We start from the raw sequence: 14,908 nt of genomic DNA on the forward strand, positions 1-14,908 counted from the left end.
CCCTACACCAGCAGGAGAGGGATGCTACAAGTGCCCCATATCCTCAGTTTCCTCAGAGGTTTTTGAACGTTTTGTCACATTGCTTAGACTTCTCATAAATCAAGTGTTTTCAACATTGCTCTGGCCATCACTCCTTTTACAGTATTTAAATAAACCAGGGGAGAACTCTAAACATTCGAGACTCTGTTTGGAAATACATGGATTTCATCTGGTGTTTTATCTTTTAAGCCACAAAATGCTGTAAAAATTGCCATTTTTTACACAGCCACCCCAAGGAAGTTCACTGCTGTGATTTTATTGAGCTCCCCATCAGCTTAGGACACTGTGTAAAAAGCTAATTTGGCTGGACAATCTATAAAATCTTGCTTTTAAAAGTAATAATTATTCCTCTGCATTTTTAAATCATGTGGCTATCTCATCCCAAGGACTTTCAATAGCCAATATTTGTAAAGAATATAAATGTTTGTTACTAATTACAAGTAAATTTCTATATTTTTTAAACTCTTATTTTAACTTTGGCTTTAATTATATACTTGAAATCTTGTACTTATGTACATGATAAATGCAATTGACAGTGTTGAGAAGAAAAAGTCTTTCACAGGAGAAGCAGAAAAACTTTTATAGAAAATTCACAGAATTTACTAGAGATGAAGTAACTGAAATTCTAAAGTAAGGAAATGGAACTATGAGAAGTTGACGTGTGTGTCTAAAGAAGCTAAAATGAGATACTTTCTAAATAAACTCATCTGACAAAATGTCCTACAGAAATTATGTAGAAAGCTCCTGAGAATAAGCTGATAGGTAGAAAAACTGTAAGGCAGAGGTAAGCTACAATTACTATCTTCACTACAGTTTTATTACTGCTTACTTGCTGCAGTGGCACACAGTGTTTTACACCCAGTCAAGGGCACCCAGACTGCAAGAACCAGCACTAAATCCTCATAGGGTCTCATCTTTTGTTCTCCCTTAGAAACAACCAACAAACTCTGCATCCTTTCGAAAGTCCTCTCTGTTCAAGTTCTTAGAACCTTATTTTGCAAATATGGTGCAGAAATGATTGATGCTATTTCCATAATTCTGAAAGAAAAATTATGAAGATGCCAAGCAATGCAAAACAAACAAAGCAAAGCAACATGGTCATACCCCACTGCATTATGGCTCTGATGACGTTTGAAAATGGAAAAACAGCTCTTCCCCTTTTGAGGCCTATTATGCTCCCCAGAAAGCTTACTTTCACTTCAGGCTTTATAGCAACTTATGATGATAAGTGGCAAAGCACTGCAAGTCACACTTTGGATCTCTGGCTGCCTCCCTCCTCTAATAACCATTCAAAAATGGGACACACCTTGAACTACCACCCACGCTGCGTGGCTGTGGATGCTGACAAACACAGACACGTTCACTTGCATTCTCATCTTAGCCTTAAACACAGAAACTGCTCAGGACAGTATCTCAATAGTCACTTTATAGCACCATGCAGGAGGAGGAAAAAAAAATAAAGGGCTATGCTGATCATTGCTTACCAACACAGGACTCCCCGGAAAGAGAGTAGCTTCCATTGTCATGGAAACCGCTTCTGCACTCACAGTGGTACCACCCTGGGAGGTTAACACAGCGTGAATGGTTGTGACACTCAATGATCCCTTCTGCACACTCATCAATATCTGCCTCAGAGAAAAACACAAGCCAGCCAGGAAATTAATTTCCTTTGACACCAACGGTTTAGGTTCATTTTGTTTTGTTGCTTTTATCTTTTTTTTTCTCTTTTTTCTTTCCCTTTTTTTTTTTTTTAAGTCTTCCTTTAATAGATGCATCAAGGTTTATTACAGTTCCAAACAACACACACTTTAAACATGACTCACGTAACAACAGTGAAAAAAGAGCAATAATACATCATGGGATTTGATACACAGAAGATGTTAATTTACACCATGATTTGTTTAAAATGCAAAGAAGGCATGCAGAGATTTTTGTTCTTTGTTTGGTTTTACCTCAGAAGTTACATTTGTGCATATCAATAAAGCATTGCACAGCAGGTTCTCCACTGGAAAGGCAGTTTCTGCAATATTCCTGCTTTACAAACTGCACGTCCCAGGACATCATGGAAAGAAAAAGCACTTACTGCAGGATTTGTGTTTCTGGTGTTCAGCTGTGAAATTCGCAGCTACCTGGCACTTGGGGTGCTCAGAGCACTCTGCAAACAATAGTTAATCTCTTTCATTTATAAGATCAAAATAAATACCCACTCTATGTATAACAGGGTGTGACAGACAGAATAAGCAGTCTGTGTTTCAGCTGCAATAAAACATTTAGCTAGAAAAGAGTGAGGCAAATGCCAGCAAGTTTGTAGCAATGGAAAGGTAATGCATGACGAATGCCCTACTGAGTTTCAATAAATGTACTTTTTTCATAAAGGAGTTCTTAAAATTCTTTAGCATGGTTAATAGAGACCTCATAATTGCTAGTAACTTTGGTTAATCATGGCTGGCACTTGGCAGCTTCTCCCCTTTGAGCATTTTGCAGCACATTTTGTAGGGTTGTAATTAAAATTAGTAAATTAATTATATGTTAACCTTGCAGCAATTTAAGAAGCTATTATAGTTTCATTCCTCTGCTTAGCTCAAGCTGTTTTGTTGGTTGATTTTTTTAATCTTGGACATGTTTCCGCTGGGCACCTTATCAATTAAAAGGAATCTCTAACTATTCCCAAATATTAGCCATTTTCACCCATTGAGATACTTTTCATGGCAATTGGTGCATTTAAAATATGCATAACATCGTCTCCACCAAACACACAATTTGGGGAAAATAGGTTCTGAAAGTGCATTTAGTTCTGCAAGCATCAAAGTACAAACGCCTCATGATACTCACACAAGACTGAGCTAAGGTTATTAAGTAACCACAGAGTGTAGCTTTCATCTCAATTTACAAAGTACATACACCAGCACGGTTTCATGGACTCCAGTGGTGTCATGTTGATGGACAATGAAATGGATTTGAATGAAGTATCCTCCAGTACAAGTCCATTTTCTTACATCTTAAAAGCCATACCATAGAAGTTTGATTTCTCCTCTTTTCAGTAGCAATATTTAATCTTGTTGAAATATGTCTGAGAAACCTAAACTAATGCCTTTTTCCAGTTTTGTGTTCACTCTCACTCAAGAATGAAGCAAGTTATCTACATAACAGGGTTATGACCACTATTTATTTCTAGCTTTATTCAGCTTCTATCTAACAATGAAGTCAATTTTTTATGTTTTAAAATCTGTCACTCCTGCCACCTTTTCTGTACTTTTTATTTTGCAGAAGCTAATTTTAGTGTTAAAACACTGCACAAATCTAGCTGTCCATCAATGATGAGTGCTGCTTGCAAACTCAGACACTTCTAATTCATTACAGCAAGTGGAATTTATAACCAATGATCTTTTCACATGTCATGGCTGATGGAACAAGTTTAATCCTATTTGGAAAGTGAATGACTTTGCTATTACAGGTCAATTGCAAATGAATCTTTCTACTTGCTTTCTTCTCTTTCCCAGTGTTGAATGAAAGAATGTTCCTGTTTAAAGATTGCTTCCTCAGGTCAGTCCTGTGCTGGACCTCTATCCATTCAATTTTACATTTTTAATTTACAAAATAAATAGAGTTTTCCTAAAGTTAATTTCTAAACTTGAGCCCTTTTGAAAGTGTGTTTGATTTAAGCTCACAGTGTAGGACATTGACTGACTGGTAGATTACTTTTCAGAAAGCCTGTCTGCCAGGATTCCAAAACTAAGCAGCAGTTTACTTAATGGAAGAAGAAGAGTGGCAGTGCAGGAGCACCTCCAGATTATGTCAGAAAAGTAAAATTATACGTAGGACTACTTCAAGACTAGTTGACTGTGTTGTGGCAGTACCACACCTGTCTATAGCTTTTGTCCACTGATATTTAGGAAGACACAATCCAACTTCCTAAACCAGCAGAGCTGAGAAATAGGAACTCACTTTCAGTTGCACAGGTTCTTCCTTGATCTGCTTAAGCCAGTGGAGTCACACCAGCAGTGTCCTACCCATGCCAGGCAGAGAGGGCAAAGGAAAGGAAGGTACTGAGAGGATTGCTTTGGGAAAATCTGCCAGAAAAGACACCACTGATGCAGAAGCAACTAGTAAAAAATAAATAAATAAAATAAATAAATAAATATATATCCCTCAAGCTCTGCTCCCTGCCTCTGCATCTCCTTTCCCAGAGCCATTTCATACTTATGGCAGGTGTCCTACTTCACTACTCTTTGGGTTAAACTCAGCTTTCCTCCTTGCTCCTCAGCCCAGCCTTCTGCATGTATGGGCTTGCTGAGGACAGGCTGGGCAGATGGTGCAGGGAGGGAAATGGGGAAGCCACCTTCCAGCCACCCTTCCACTGCTTCTGAAGCAAGTTATTATTCCTTTGGCAACATGTAGCAATACCACCTAATACAAGGTGCACAAAGAGTGGAAGGAAGAGGGAAAACCACTAGAGGCTTCTCCATTTCTCAAAGACATTGCCATTCCTTATTCCCATGCTTAAAATCATGTACATAAAGAGCCAAAGGGAAGAAATTATGATTAGGTCTGTAAGCTTCTCCTGTGGTCTTGTGCATTATTTCTAGCAGATGTATAAACATATCTCTGCAGGTATAGGAAAACATTATGGATTTGCTGGAGAAATTCTGAATTATTTAAGATGCTCTTAACACCAAGAGAGAACTGCTACTATTAGTAGCTTTATAAAATGATGTGTCACATACCGTGACGTTACTTAGTTCACCTAATAGATCATTTTCACCTGGACATACCATGGCTTTTGAAAACAACTTTTTGAGTACATTTTCTGCATAGGAAGGTGTTGTTATACATAATGACCAGTTCAGGGAATTAGAATCTTTAGATCATAGCACTATATTTGCATCCTTGCCTCAGGATTCATATATTTCTGTCCAAGTTTTAGAACAGAATTTGAGCTCTATATATACTATTTCTGTGTGTGTGCTCTCTGTGTGCAGATGTTTACCAAAATAAGCCATATGTAATTTCTCAATAAAATTATGTTAATCTGAAATGAAGTGCATACCTCTGATCTGAGAGTGAAAATAGAACAAAAATTAGAATAATTCTATCAAAGCAGCACAGGAAAACCTGTTCAGAAATTCTGTAACAACATAAGCCAGAGGAAGGGAGGTGTGGATATTTTTTGGCTGTGTTCCCATGCTTTAGGTCTTGCTTGTCCTCAGTGCTCCTGGCAGCAGAGTGAGCTCAGGGCTCCAGGCTCTGTCTGCTCACAGCATCCCACCATGGATGGAGAAGCCTGAGTTTTTACAATGACATCTTTACCTGGTCGTTCCACACAGCTAAGCCATGCTCACAAAAGGCAGTGAAAAATTTGCATGGGCTTTGTGTGTGCCTGTGTTAACAGTCAGACGGTCTAAACCGCCCTGCTGGTGAGAAACAGCAAATTTGGCATTTCCTTGGGAACTGAAAATTTCTCATAGCCTTCATTTGCTTCTGTAGTCCTTGGCTAAATATCTGTACTACCTTTACATGAGGTGTATTTTCACCTTTCTTTTTCATGTCTAGCTGCATTTCAGTGCTGCTCTTACCTCCATGGAACTATTTTTTGCAGTTTTTCCATTCCAGCCTTCTTCCAGTGCCCATGTAAAAGGAGAGCCTGTACAGACTGTTCCACTGCCTGCTTCTACTCCACTCAGTTATTTAACTGTCATTAGTGCAGAATTGTTAATGGATCTGGCAACACTCCATTACAATGGTTTTGCAGAAGTTCAGAAATGGCACAGTTTTGTATTATAGAATAAAGGCACCAGTTGGTTTTGAATAAGCTTTTGCAGGATGTTAATCCTGTCCTTTAAGGACAGGGCTGTAATTTTTACTTTTACTATCCCAGCTTCTTGCATTATTCATACAAGTATTTATGCAGACAAGATAAATAGGATAATTTACTTCAAAATAAAACACAATAGCTTCAGAATCCAGTGAAAAGGTAAAATTAAAATAATTCAATCTTTTCTAATGCCTCATCACATTTAAGTCACTGTGTGATAATACTGAAAGGAAAACTATTCAGTGTCATGTAATAGCTTGCAATCTACCGTTTCAATGAGACAGAAGAGTTTTATAATAAAAGTGTCTGTTCATCAAACTCTTACCATGCTCTTTTCCTTGCAAAAAATAGAAGATCCTTATCTTTAGCTCTCCGTTGAGCAGGAGACAGAAAAGCATGCACTAACACAAAGAACCCCATGGGTGTCAAGCTTCCTGAATTAAAACCATACCCTGACAGTTAATTCCAGAGCAGCACAGCTTTGTTTTCCACCTTTGAGTATTTTTCTTCTACATAAAAACACCAGCAAAATTCACCCAGCCAATCGAGGCCTAAGTTCTATGTAAAATGCAGCCACTTCTCAGCATGAGCCTCACTCCTCAAGAGAGAGAGCAAGAAAGGGATGTCACTGACAGCACTTTGCAAACAGCTTCCCCACTGCAAACGAGTCATTTGACTACTTCATAAAAACCCTGGAAGCAAGAACAACCACTTTGCATGAGCAGAGATGAAAAATTCTCTCTCTCTCTCTGTCTCAAAATAAATCTCCCACCTGCCTACCTTTATGCCAGATTCAGTTGATGTAAGCAAATAATCTACTGTTTTAGATAAACTTATCTAAAGGCTGAATTTTATCATTTACTGTCAACTCTTAACATTGACCATGCTATTAAATCACAACCTTAGCTCTGACAGTTCACTACAGTTATCAAAAAGGGCTTGGAGTTCTTCTTAACCATATGCAGTACTAAACAGAATTACATTGGCAACAGCCACCCCTTAAAGTCTGCTAGACTTTCCCAGTGCAAAACAGACAACCTTCCACCCTTGTCACAGGTTTATGACCCAGCGTGCCTGGAATATCAATGGTAGAGAAATATAAGTGGTAAATAAATGGTAAATTAGAAGAACATAAACACCTGTGTAATTTATTTACATTTGAATAATGACTCATGGCTGTTGCTCAACCTCACAGGTCCAGTTCACTCTTAAGACTATAGAGATACTAAAACTCAGGAAGGACAGGAAATGCCTCTTACTGAGCCCTACCTATCAACATTTTTAATCCTCACTTTCTTGTCTCATAGCTTTAAGTGTCTCAGATGATAGAGTTTTCCTTTCTTTCTGACTGAAGTCAGTACACTTTTGGAATAGTTTCTCAGGAAATTCTTCCTTGATTTTAGCCTCTTTTCTAATTACTTTCTTTTTAACCCATTAGGACACTTTGGGCCAACAAGTAGCACCAAATAACACAGTCCTCTCTGCTCACCAGTCCTGGCTGTTTCCACAGACTGATTTTAATCGTGCTATATTTCTAATGCTCTTTGCAACTCCTTCTCAGGCAGGAATAGTTTTGCCTGAATAAATGGTACAGGCTTTGTCCCATTTTTCTATTTTAAGGACACAGCAGTCAACCACAAAACTCTAAATTTCTTGAGATAATGAATACAACTCAAATTCATGAATAATCAAACCCACACAACAGTTTAATGGTATTAAATGGCTTTCAGGGATGAGAGGTGTGCCCACCACTCGTTGTGATTAAAGAACAGCTGTAATATGCTTTATGGTGTAATTCTGGATTGGTGTTATCAAGATTTTTAATCATCTGAAACTCATGTGCAAATTTAGAATGATGAGCTTAACAATAATATATGGAATTAAATCGGTATCAGAATAATAACACAGACTAGTGGTACTTGCAATTTTTAAGATTAATTATTTTAATATACAACATCTAATTTACTGAAATTCATTTTTAATACACACTGCAAGATAATGTCTTTATCAGTTCAGAGCATGTCTCTCTCACACACTCGTATTCGTCTATTTGTATGCTAAATATGCAGCACACTTTGAGTATGAAAGCTAAAGGTTCTGGATAGTCCAAATAAATGCCACTTCACAACACTGGAGCTGAAACAACAGGGTTTTATTCTCATTTTAAAGATTCTGGGTAATGTAGAAAATACGAGTTGCAGCCAGACTGCTCAGTGGAAAGCATGGCAGGGTGAAGAATTATTTGGTATTTAGTATCTCATTTGAGCTTCTATTGCAAACAGAATTTTAATTATCTCTTTACAAGCCAGAAGCAGACTGACTTCACAATTAGTAGGTTAAGTTTCTAACTGAGACAGAGACTTTCTGTCAAATTTCAGGCCTGTGGTCAGAACACCTTTCAAAATCCATCATCCTGAAAATGTTCTGCCACCATGCTTGATATAGCTGGCTTGGAAGGAGGTGAGGGGAACCTGTAGTTCCAAAGAGCCTGTTTGCCATCTCCAACCATTGCTGGACTGATGCCTCACAACTTCAGGACAAAAGTTTAGCTCATTGCCTACTGGCATCTTGTACCACCGGCAACATCCCACGTTTCTCTAGGAATGCTCTTCTCATACTGTCATGATATCATGCTCTCCCTAAACATACCAAAGCACTTTGACAGGATCCTGAATTTATTCTACTTGGGTAGAAATAATCTTACTTCAGTAGAAATAGCGTGTGATCTCCATGCTAGGGCCACCCACGTAACTCAATCAGGTGGCATTTCTGAACAGAAATTCAACTGCAGATCACTAGTAGAGTGGTATTTAATTTGTTTACAACATTTTCTGCATTAGAATAGAGAGATATCATGTGCAATTTAGAGGTGAGATAACTAAGGCAGAGAGATACAGTGAATTGCTCAAAGTTGCCCAAAGCCAAAGTGCAGGAGTCATGAAATCACAGAGTGAAAAGCTCTTTCATTTTGTAATTCCAGTCCACTGTCCTGTCATTCAGGTCACCATTTCTCTATTCCTTATAAAGATGTTCACATATAACCAGGTAGAGGCAAGACCAACCTTCACTCCTCTCATGACTCATGAACACAGGCTTTATTTTTAAAAAATACTCAGTATCTTCATCTCTGATTACTAACCCAATTAAACTGTGATACTGGAGTTGTATCTGCATATATTATACATGAACAGCTATTCAGAATATTAGATGCAAGTACTAGAATAAATGAGAGTACAAGATCAACAAGAGAGGTCTGTCGTGTCAATAGACTGTAATCAATGAAGCCCTCAGCACACAGAGGTACACTTCTACACAGCCAGGATTATGTAGATTTAAAGAAAAAAAACGAGTTCAAATCCATCCCTAACAGCACAGTGTTTTTATGCACAAAGCTGCTTTAAGCCAGTTCAAAGAATAACTGCTGTAAAATCAGACTCATTTTATTTACAGTGACTGGTAAGGCCATATTAAAAACATATTACAGACTGCAGAATTATGTTTTGGAAAAACCGTGTGGTAAAATACATTAAAAATCTGATAAAAAGATGAATAAGTCAATGAGAATAAAAAATATTTTTGACAATTGATTTTTGCATGCTTCAATTAATGACTTGCACATTCTTTGCCAAAATCACAACATTTAAGAAGAATTACCTAATATATTACCTAATATATACTTAATATATTACCTAATAATATGTTAAAACAAAATAGTTGATGGGGACCAACCAGCTGGAAAGCAGCTTGGCAGAAAAGGACCTGGGGGTCCTGGTGGACACAAAGTTGAACGAAAACCAGCAAGGTGATCCTGCTGCAAAGAAGGCAAATGGTAACTTGGGCTGCATCAGACAAAGTATTGCCAGCAGGTTAAGGAAGGAGATCCTTCCCCTCTGCTCAGCGCTGGTGAGACACACCTGGAGTGCTGGGTCCAGTTCTGGGTTCCTCAGTACCAGAGAGACATGGTCATATGGAGGAGAGTCTAATGAAGCATTACAAGGATGATTAAGGGTCTGGAGCATGTCACATATGAGGAAAGGCTGAGAGGACTGGAACTATTCAGCCCAGAGAGGGCTAAGGAGGGATCTTACTGATGCATACAAATACCCAAAGGGAAGGCACAAAGGATGGAGCTGAGCTCTTTTCAGTGGTGCTCAGTGACAGGACCAGAGGCAATGGGCACAAACTGAAACACAGAAGGTTCTCTCTGAACATCAGGAAAGAGGGTGACTGAGCACTGGTACAGGTTGTCCAGAGAAGTTGTAGAATCTCCATCCTTGGAGATATTTAAAAGCTGTCTGGACATGGTCCTGTGCAACCGGCTCTGGGTGGCCCTGCCTGAGCAGTGGGGTTGGACAAGATGATGTTCAGAGGGCCCTTCGAAGCTCAATCACTCTGTGATTCTGTCTCAGAAGAATGCTCACTCCAAAGAAAACTGCTGAAGCAAACTGGATGCAGGCTGTCATCAGAGCTACAAAAGATGAATGCAGCCCCTTACAAAGCAAGACACTGAAAAACAGCATTCTCTACCCCCCGTGCCAGCTGTCTGCAATCCAGTGCATTGCATGGAACAAATCACTCAAACAGCACTGGCTCAATGTATAAAGGCTTTGTTGATGAGCCTTAGCATTACTCCTCAATGTTTGCAGACTGCTTCACACACAGTCTTTAGGTACTATGCATAACCAATAGATCACTCTACCTTGCACTTGAAGTGTTAAGTTCAACATCAAGAAGTTCCAGAAATAGCCCATTATCTTACCTACCCCATCCTGTGGCAGAGAATAAATGCTGCCTACCTTACGTTCTTTGGTGATTTTCCTCCACCAGTTTTAAAATTACACACATGAAGAGTCCTCTCCTACTTCACTGGGAAGATTATATTGAACCCCAACAGCTCACAACACCAGGAAGTTCTTTTGATTAGTTTGAGCCCTTCCATAATTGAATGTGGTTCAGACAAAATAATGCTTGTCAAAACAATTTCACTACTGACAGGAAGCAGTAGCTGATGAGAAAATGATAAAAAGCACATTTTCTTCACTCTTGCAGGGGTGGTGGAATGTCAGGCTTCCTCCTTGAAATTCCTGTGTATACCACTGTGCTAAAGGGCACAAGAATCAAAGCCAAATTGCAGGTTTAGATTATAATAGTATGCACGCCTTATAGAGCCCCTGAGAGTTTAATAATAATGGGAAATATTCTCAATTAGGTGTAGGGTTGTTTTTTTTTAATCTCAAAATGATTAACAGCTTCAGAAAAGCATTTTCGTTCATACAGTAATAAACTTTCCCAAGGAAGCAAATCCCCAAGCAAGCAGTGTGAACAGAGCTCTCAAGATTGTAAGCAGAATAATGTAAAGCTCTCTGCATCCTTAATTAGGGAAGAAAATGGTTCAGGAAGTGGTGATCAATACAGTGCAAATGATAAAAATGCATCCTTTTGGAGAATGCATGAACACAGTTTCATAAAAAGGATAAAATCTGTGGTGGGTTTTCCTCACAGTGCACTAGATTGCAGCTGTTCTCATTCAATGGAAGATCCCTGTCCATCCTGAAATATGTGTTTATTTCTGATAATAAAGGTACACAAAAAAGACACTACACAAAAGATACTACATAACAAAAGAGTGGAAGGGTTATTTAAGAACAGAAATCTAGATTCTTGCATCACTTAGTCTGTCTCCTTTTGTTCCTAACGCAAGTAAAAATCCTTCACTATTTTGGTCTGCTTGAACCTTCTGCAGTCCCACCACATTCCATCTATCCTCCTCACCAGTGCAGTCAAATTTACCCAGGTTCCAAATTCCGTCACACCATGTGCTCATTCATGCAGTTGTTATTGCAATTTCCCAGTAAGTCTGAGAAACCCCAAAAAAGTGTGTTTCTCCAGTTGACTTCAACAGCACCGTACTTCCCTGCACTAAATAATAAGAGACAAAATGTTGAAAACAATCTAGTAAAACTGGTTAAACAAAATCAACAATCCCCCACTGACACACTCAGAATGAAGGCCAGGATTCATCCCACCTGACTAGAGATGCTCAACAGCTGTCCAGAGCATCCTACATCAGCTGAGATATGGACTTGCCAGCAGGCAATGCTGACTGTTTAACATCATCTGTTTTTTCATCAACTTGAATTAGAATTTGTTTTAAGGTTAAACCTATTATTTCCATATGTTATAACCCACTTAAAAATAGTAAATATATATGTACTTTCATTCAAGCTAAAAAAAAACCAACAAAATTACAAAATCAACAAACAAACAAACCTTGAAGCACATTTTAAATGAGCTTCCTGTGCAGTTCTAAATGTCACAGAATCATGGAATTGTCAGAGTTGGAAGGGACCTCCAGAGATCATCTAGTCCAACTGCCCCACTAAAGCAGGGTCATCCAGAACACATCACACAGGACTGCATTCAGGGGGGACTTGAATATCTGCAGAGAAGGGGACTCCACAGTCTCCCCTGGGCAGTCTATTCCAGGGCTCTGTCACCCTCACTGTAAAGTTTTTTTCTCATATTTAAATGGAACTTCCCATGTTCTAGCTTGTGCCCATTGCCCCTTGTCCTGTCACTGAGAACTACTGTAAAGAGTCTGGCTCCATCCTCCCTGCAACAACCCTTTAGATAGTTGTAGGCATTAATAAGGTCTCCCCTCAGCCTTCTCCCTCCCAGCAAGAGAGTCCCAGCTCTCTCAGCCTTTCCTCACAAGAAAGATTCTCCAATCCCCCAGTCATCTTTTTTGTACTCCCCTGGACTCTTTCTAGTACTTCCCTCTCTTGAACTGGGGAGCCCAGAACTAGACACAAAACTCCAGCTGTGGCCTCAACAGGGCAGAGCAGAGAGGGAAAATGACCTCTCTGAGCCTACTGGCCACACTCTTCCTTATGCAACCCAGAATTCCACTGGCCTTCTTGGTAACAAGGGCACTTGGATGATTTACTATCTGCCAGGGCTTCCAGGTCCTTCTCCTTGGAACTACTTTACAGCAGGTCCATCCCTAACCTATACTGGTGCATGGGGTTCTTCATCCCCAGGTACAGGACCCTACACTTGCCCTTGTTAGGTTCTTCTCTGCCCAGCTCTTCAGCCTGTCCAGGTCATTTTGGATGGCAGCACAAGCCTCTGGAGTGTCAGCCACTTCTCTCAGTTTGGTATCATCAACTAACTAGCTGAGGATACACTCTGTCCCCTCATCCAGGTCATCGGTGAGTATGTTGAACAAGACCAGACAGAGTATTGACCCCTGGGGGACACCACTGGTTACAAGCCTCCAACTCAGCCCTGCTCCATTGATCACAACCCTCTGAGTTCTGTCACAATATAAGAGAATAAAGGTCTTCCAGCAGGTATGACTGCACAGTGCTGCGTCCAATAAACTCTTCCAGGTAGCAAACTCAGTAAGCACCCAGGATTAAAAACTTCAGTTGTAACTATTACCCTTCCTTTTAAATTCCGCAATGAGTATTTCCAAACAAGTAAGTTGTTACTGTTTCTGCAGCATAAAACGTGCAGTCTGAAAACACACTCTCTCTCTTTCATTTTTTAATTACAGACTGATTTTTTAACTTCACTAAACCATTAGTTGCAGCCTTTGATCAGACCCCAGTTTTCCCAGCCTGGGTACTGCTTCAGACATCAATAATTCCAATTAAACCAGCTCTGAAATATGACTACATCATTTCACTAAGCAATTAAAAATGTGCAACTGAAAGAAGGAGAAAATCCTGAAAGAAAAGCCAGGGGACTAATATAATAATAATAATAATAATAATAATAATAATAAGAAGAAGAAGAAGAAGAAGAAGAAGAAGAAGAAGAAGAAGAAGAAGAAGAAGAAGAAGAATAAAAAATACATTGCACTTTTATACCATCTTTCATCCTGTGATTTCAAAACATTATGTAATTTTATGATACTTTGCAAAAAAGCAAATATATAACAAAAATTTATTTGATTATCTAAAAGGGGTTTGATTATTCAGGATGAAGATACAGTTGCCAACATTTATTGTATGAATAAGTCCTCCAACTCAATAAAACCCCCACATTCAGCCAAGCTAGTTTGGTGCCCCCCATTTCATCAAATGAACTACATTTTATTATGCATAATTTAAATGTAATTGCTCTTCAACAGCATTCTCAAAGTTAAGGAGTTTCTCATAATAGTTGATTTTATTATTTAAAGACAACAACATAATTTACTCTTTAAAAATGCAGGAACCTATACAACTGTTCTGCAAAACCTTATCTGCAAAAGCTGGCTTGTAAAAGTAGATTTTATTGCACTAGAAGGATTATTTTGGACTTTGAGGAACCTCAAACAGCTACGTGATGTAAATATTTGAGCTGGGGGGTTTGGAGCAGTTCCAAAGACTTGACTCTACCTAGATTAATAAATTGTGGATTAGAACCTACAGCGACCTGAGATTTAACACTGGTGCTACTGCTGCTCCTGTGTTCCATCTTAACAAATGTTTCTGCATTTCTGTTTATTTGTAAGCAAAAGGTTTTGATACTAGATACTTTTAGGAGCTCTTTAGTATATGCTTCAGATAGTATGTAGATTAATGAATGAACATACAGAACGCTGTCATTTTACAAAGAATTTTTATATATGCATATATGTGTATGCAGAGCTTCCTCATCAGTGAAGTGAGCTTGATCTATGGCACACAGGATACCAGAACATCAAGAATTCAAAAAAGTGAGCATCTCTGGAAAAAAAACAAACTGTCCTATGTGTATTTATGCATTTGGAAGGATGACTACTTTCGAGAAACAAAAAGAAATCCCTGAAAACAGAGCACTTCCACTGTCCCTTTAGAACTTTTTCCCCAATTGTACTGGATATGTTCCTTCTCACACAAGGGCCACATAATCTTTCTACAAAGAATATGGGCTCCATCATGCACACTAGATCCAGACCAAAGACTGGGTGAGGCAAGCTGCTCGTAGGACAATACAACAAGCATGACTCATTTCATGAACAAGGACAACAGCAGTGGTGGTGTAGCTATGAACACCAGAGAATATGAGCAAAAAAAGGGCTGTAGG

At 39.0% G+C, this 14,908-nt stretch overlaps 1 protein-coding gene across 1 annotated transcript in view; it reads right to left on the reverse strand.

The window, feature by feature from the left end:
* Positions 1-14,908, reverse strand: part of NELL1 (NEL-like 1 (chicken)) — a 281,278-nt gene that overhangs the window by 17,809 nt on the left and 248,561 nt on the right. The window contains exon 14 of the mRNA XM_009995858.1: positions 1,524-1,664. Within this exon, the coding sequence (XP_009994160.1) occupies positions 1,524-1,664 (141 nt within the window). The remainder of the gene's footprint in view (positions 1-1,523; positions 1,665-14,908) is intronic.

This window comes from Chaetura pelagica, unplaced genomic scaffold, assembly GCF_000747805.2.
Source record: "Chaetura pelagica isolate M959 unplaced genomic scaffold, ChaPel_1.0 scaffold164, whole genome shotgun sequence".
Classification (NCBI taxonomy): Eukaryota; Metazoa; Chordata; class Aves; order Apodiformes; family Apodidae; genus Chaetura; species Chaetura pelagica.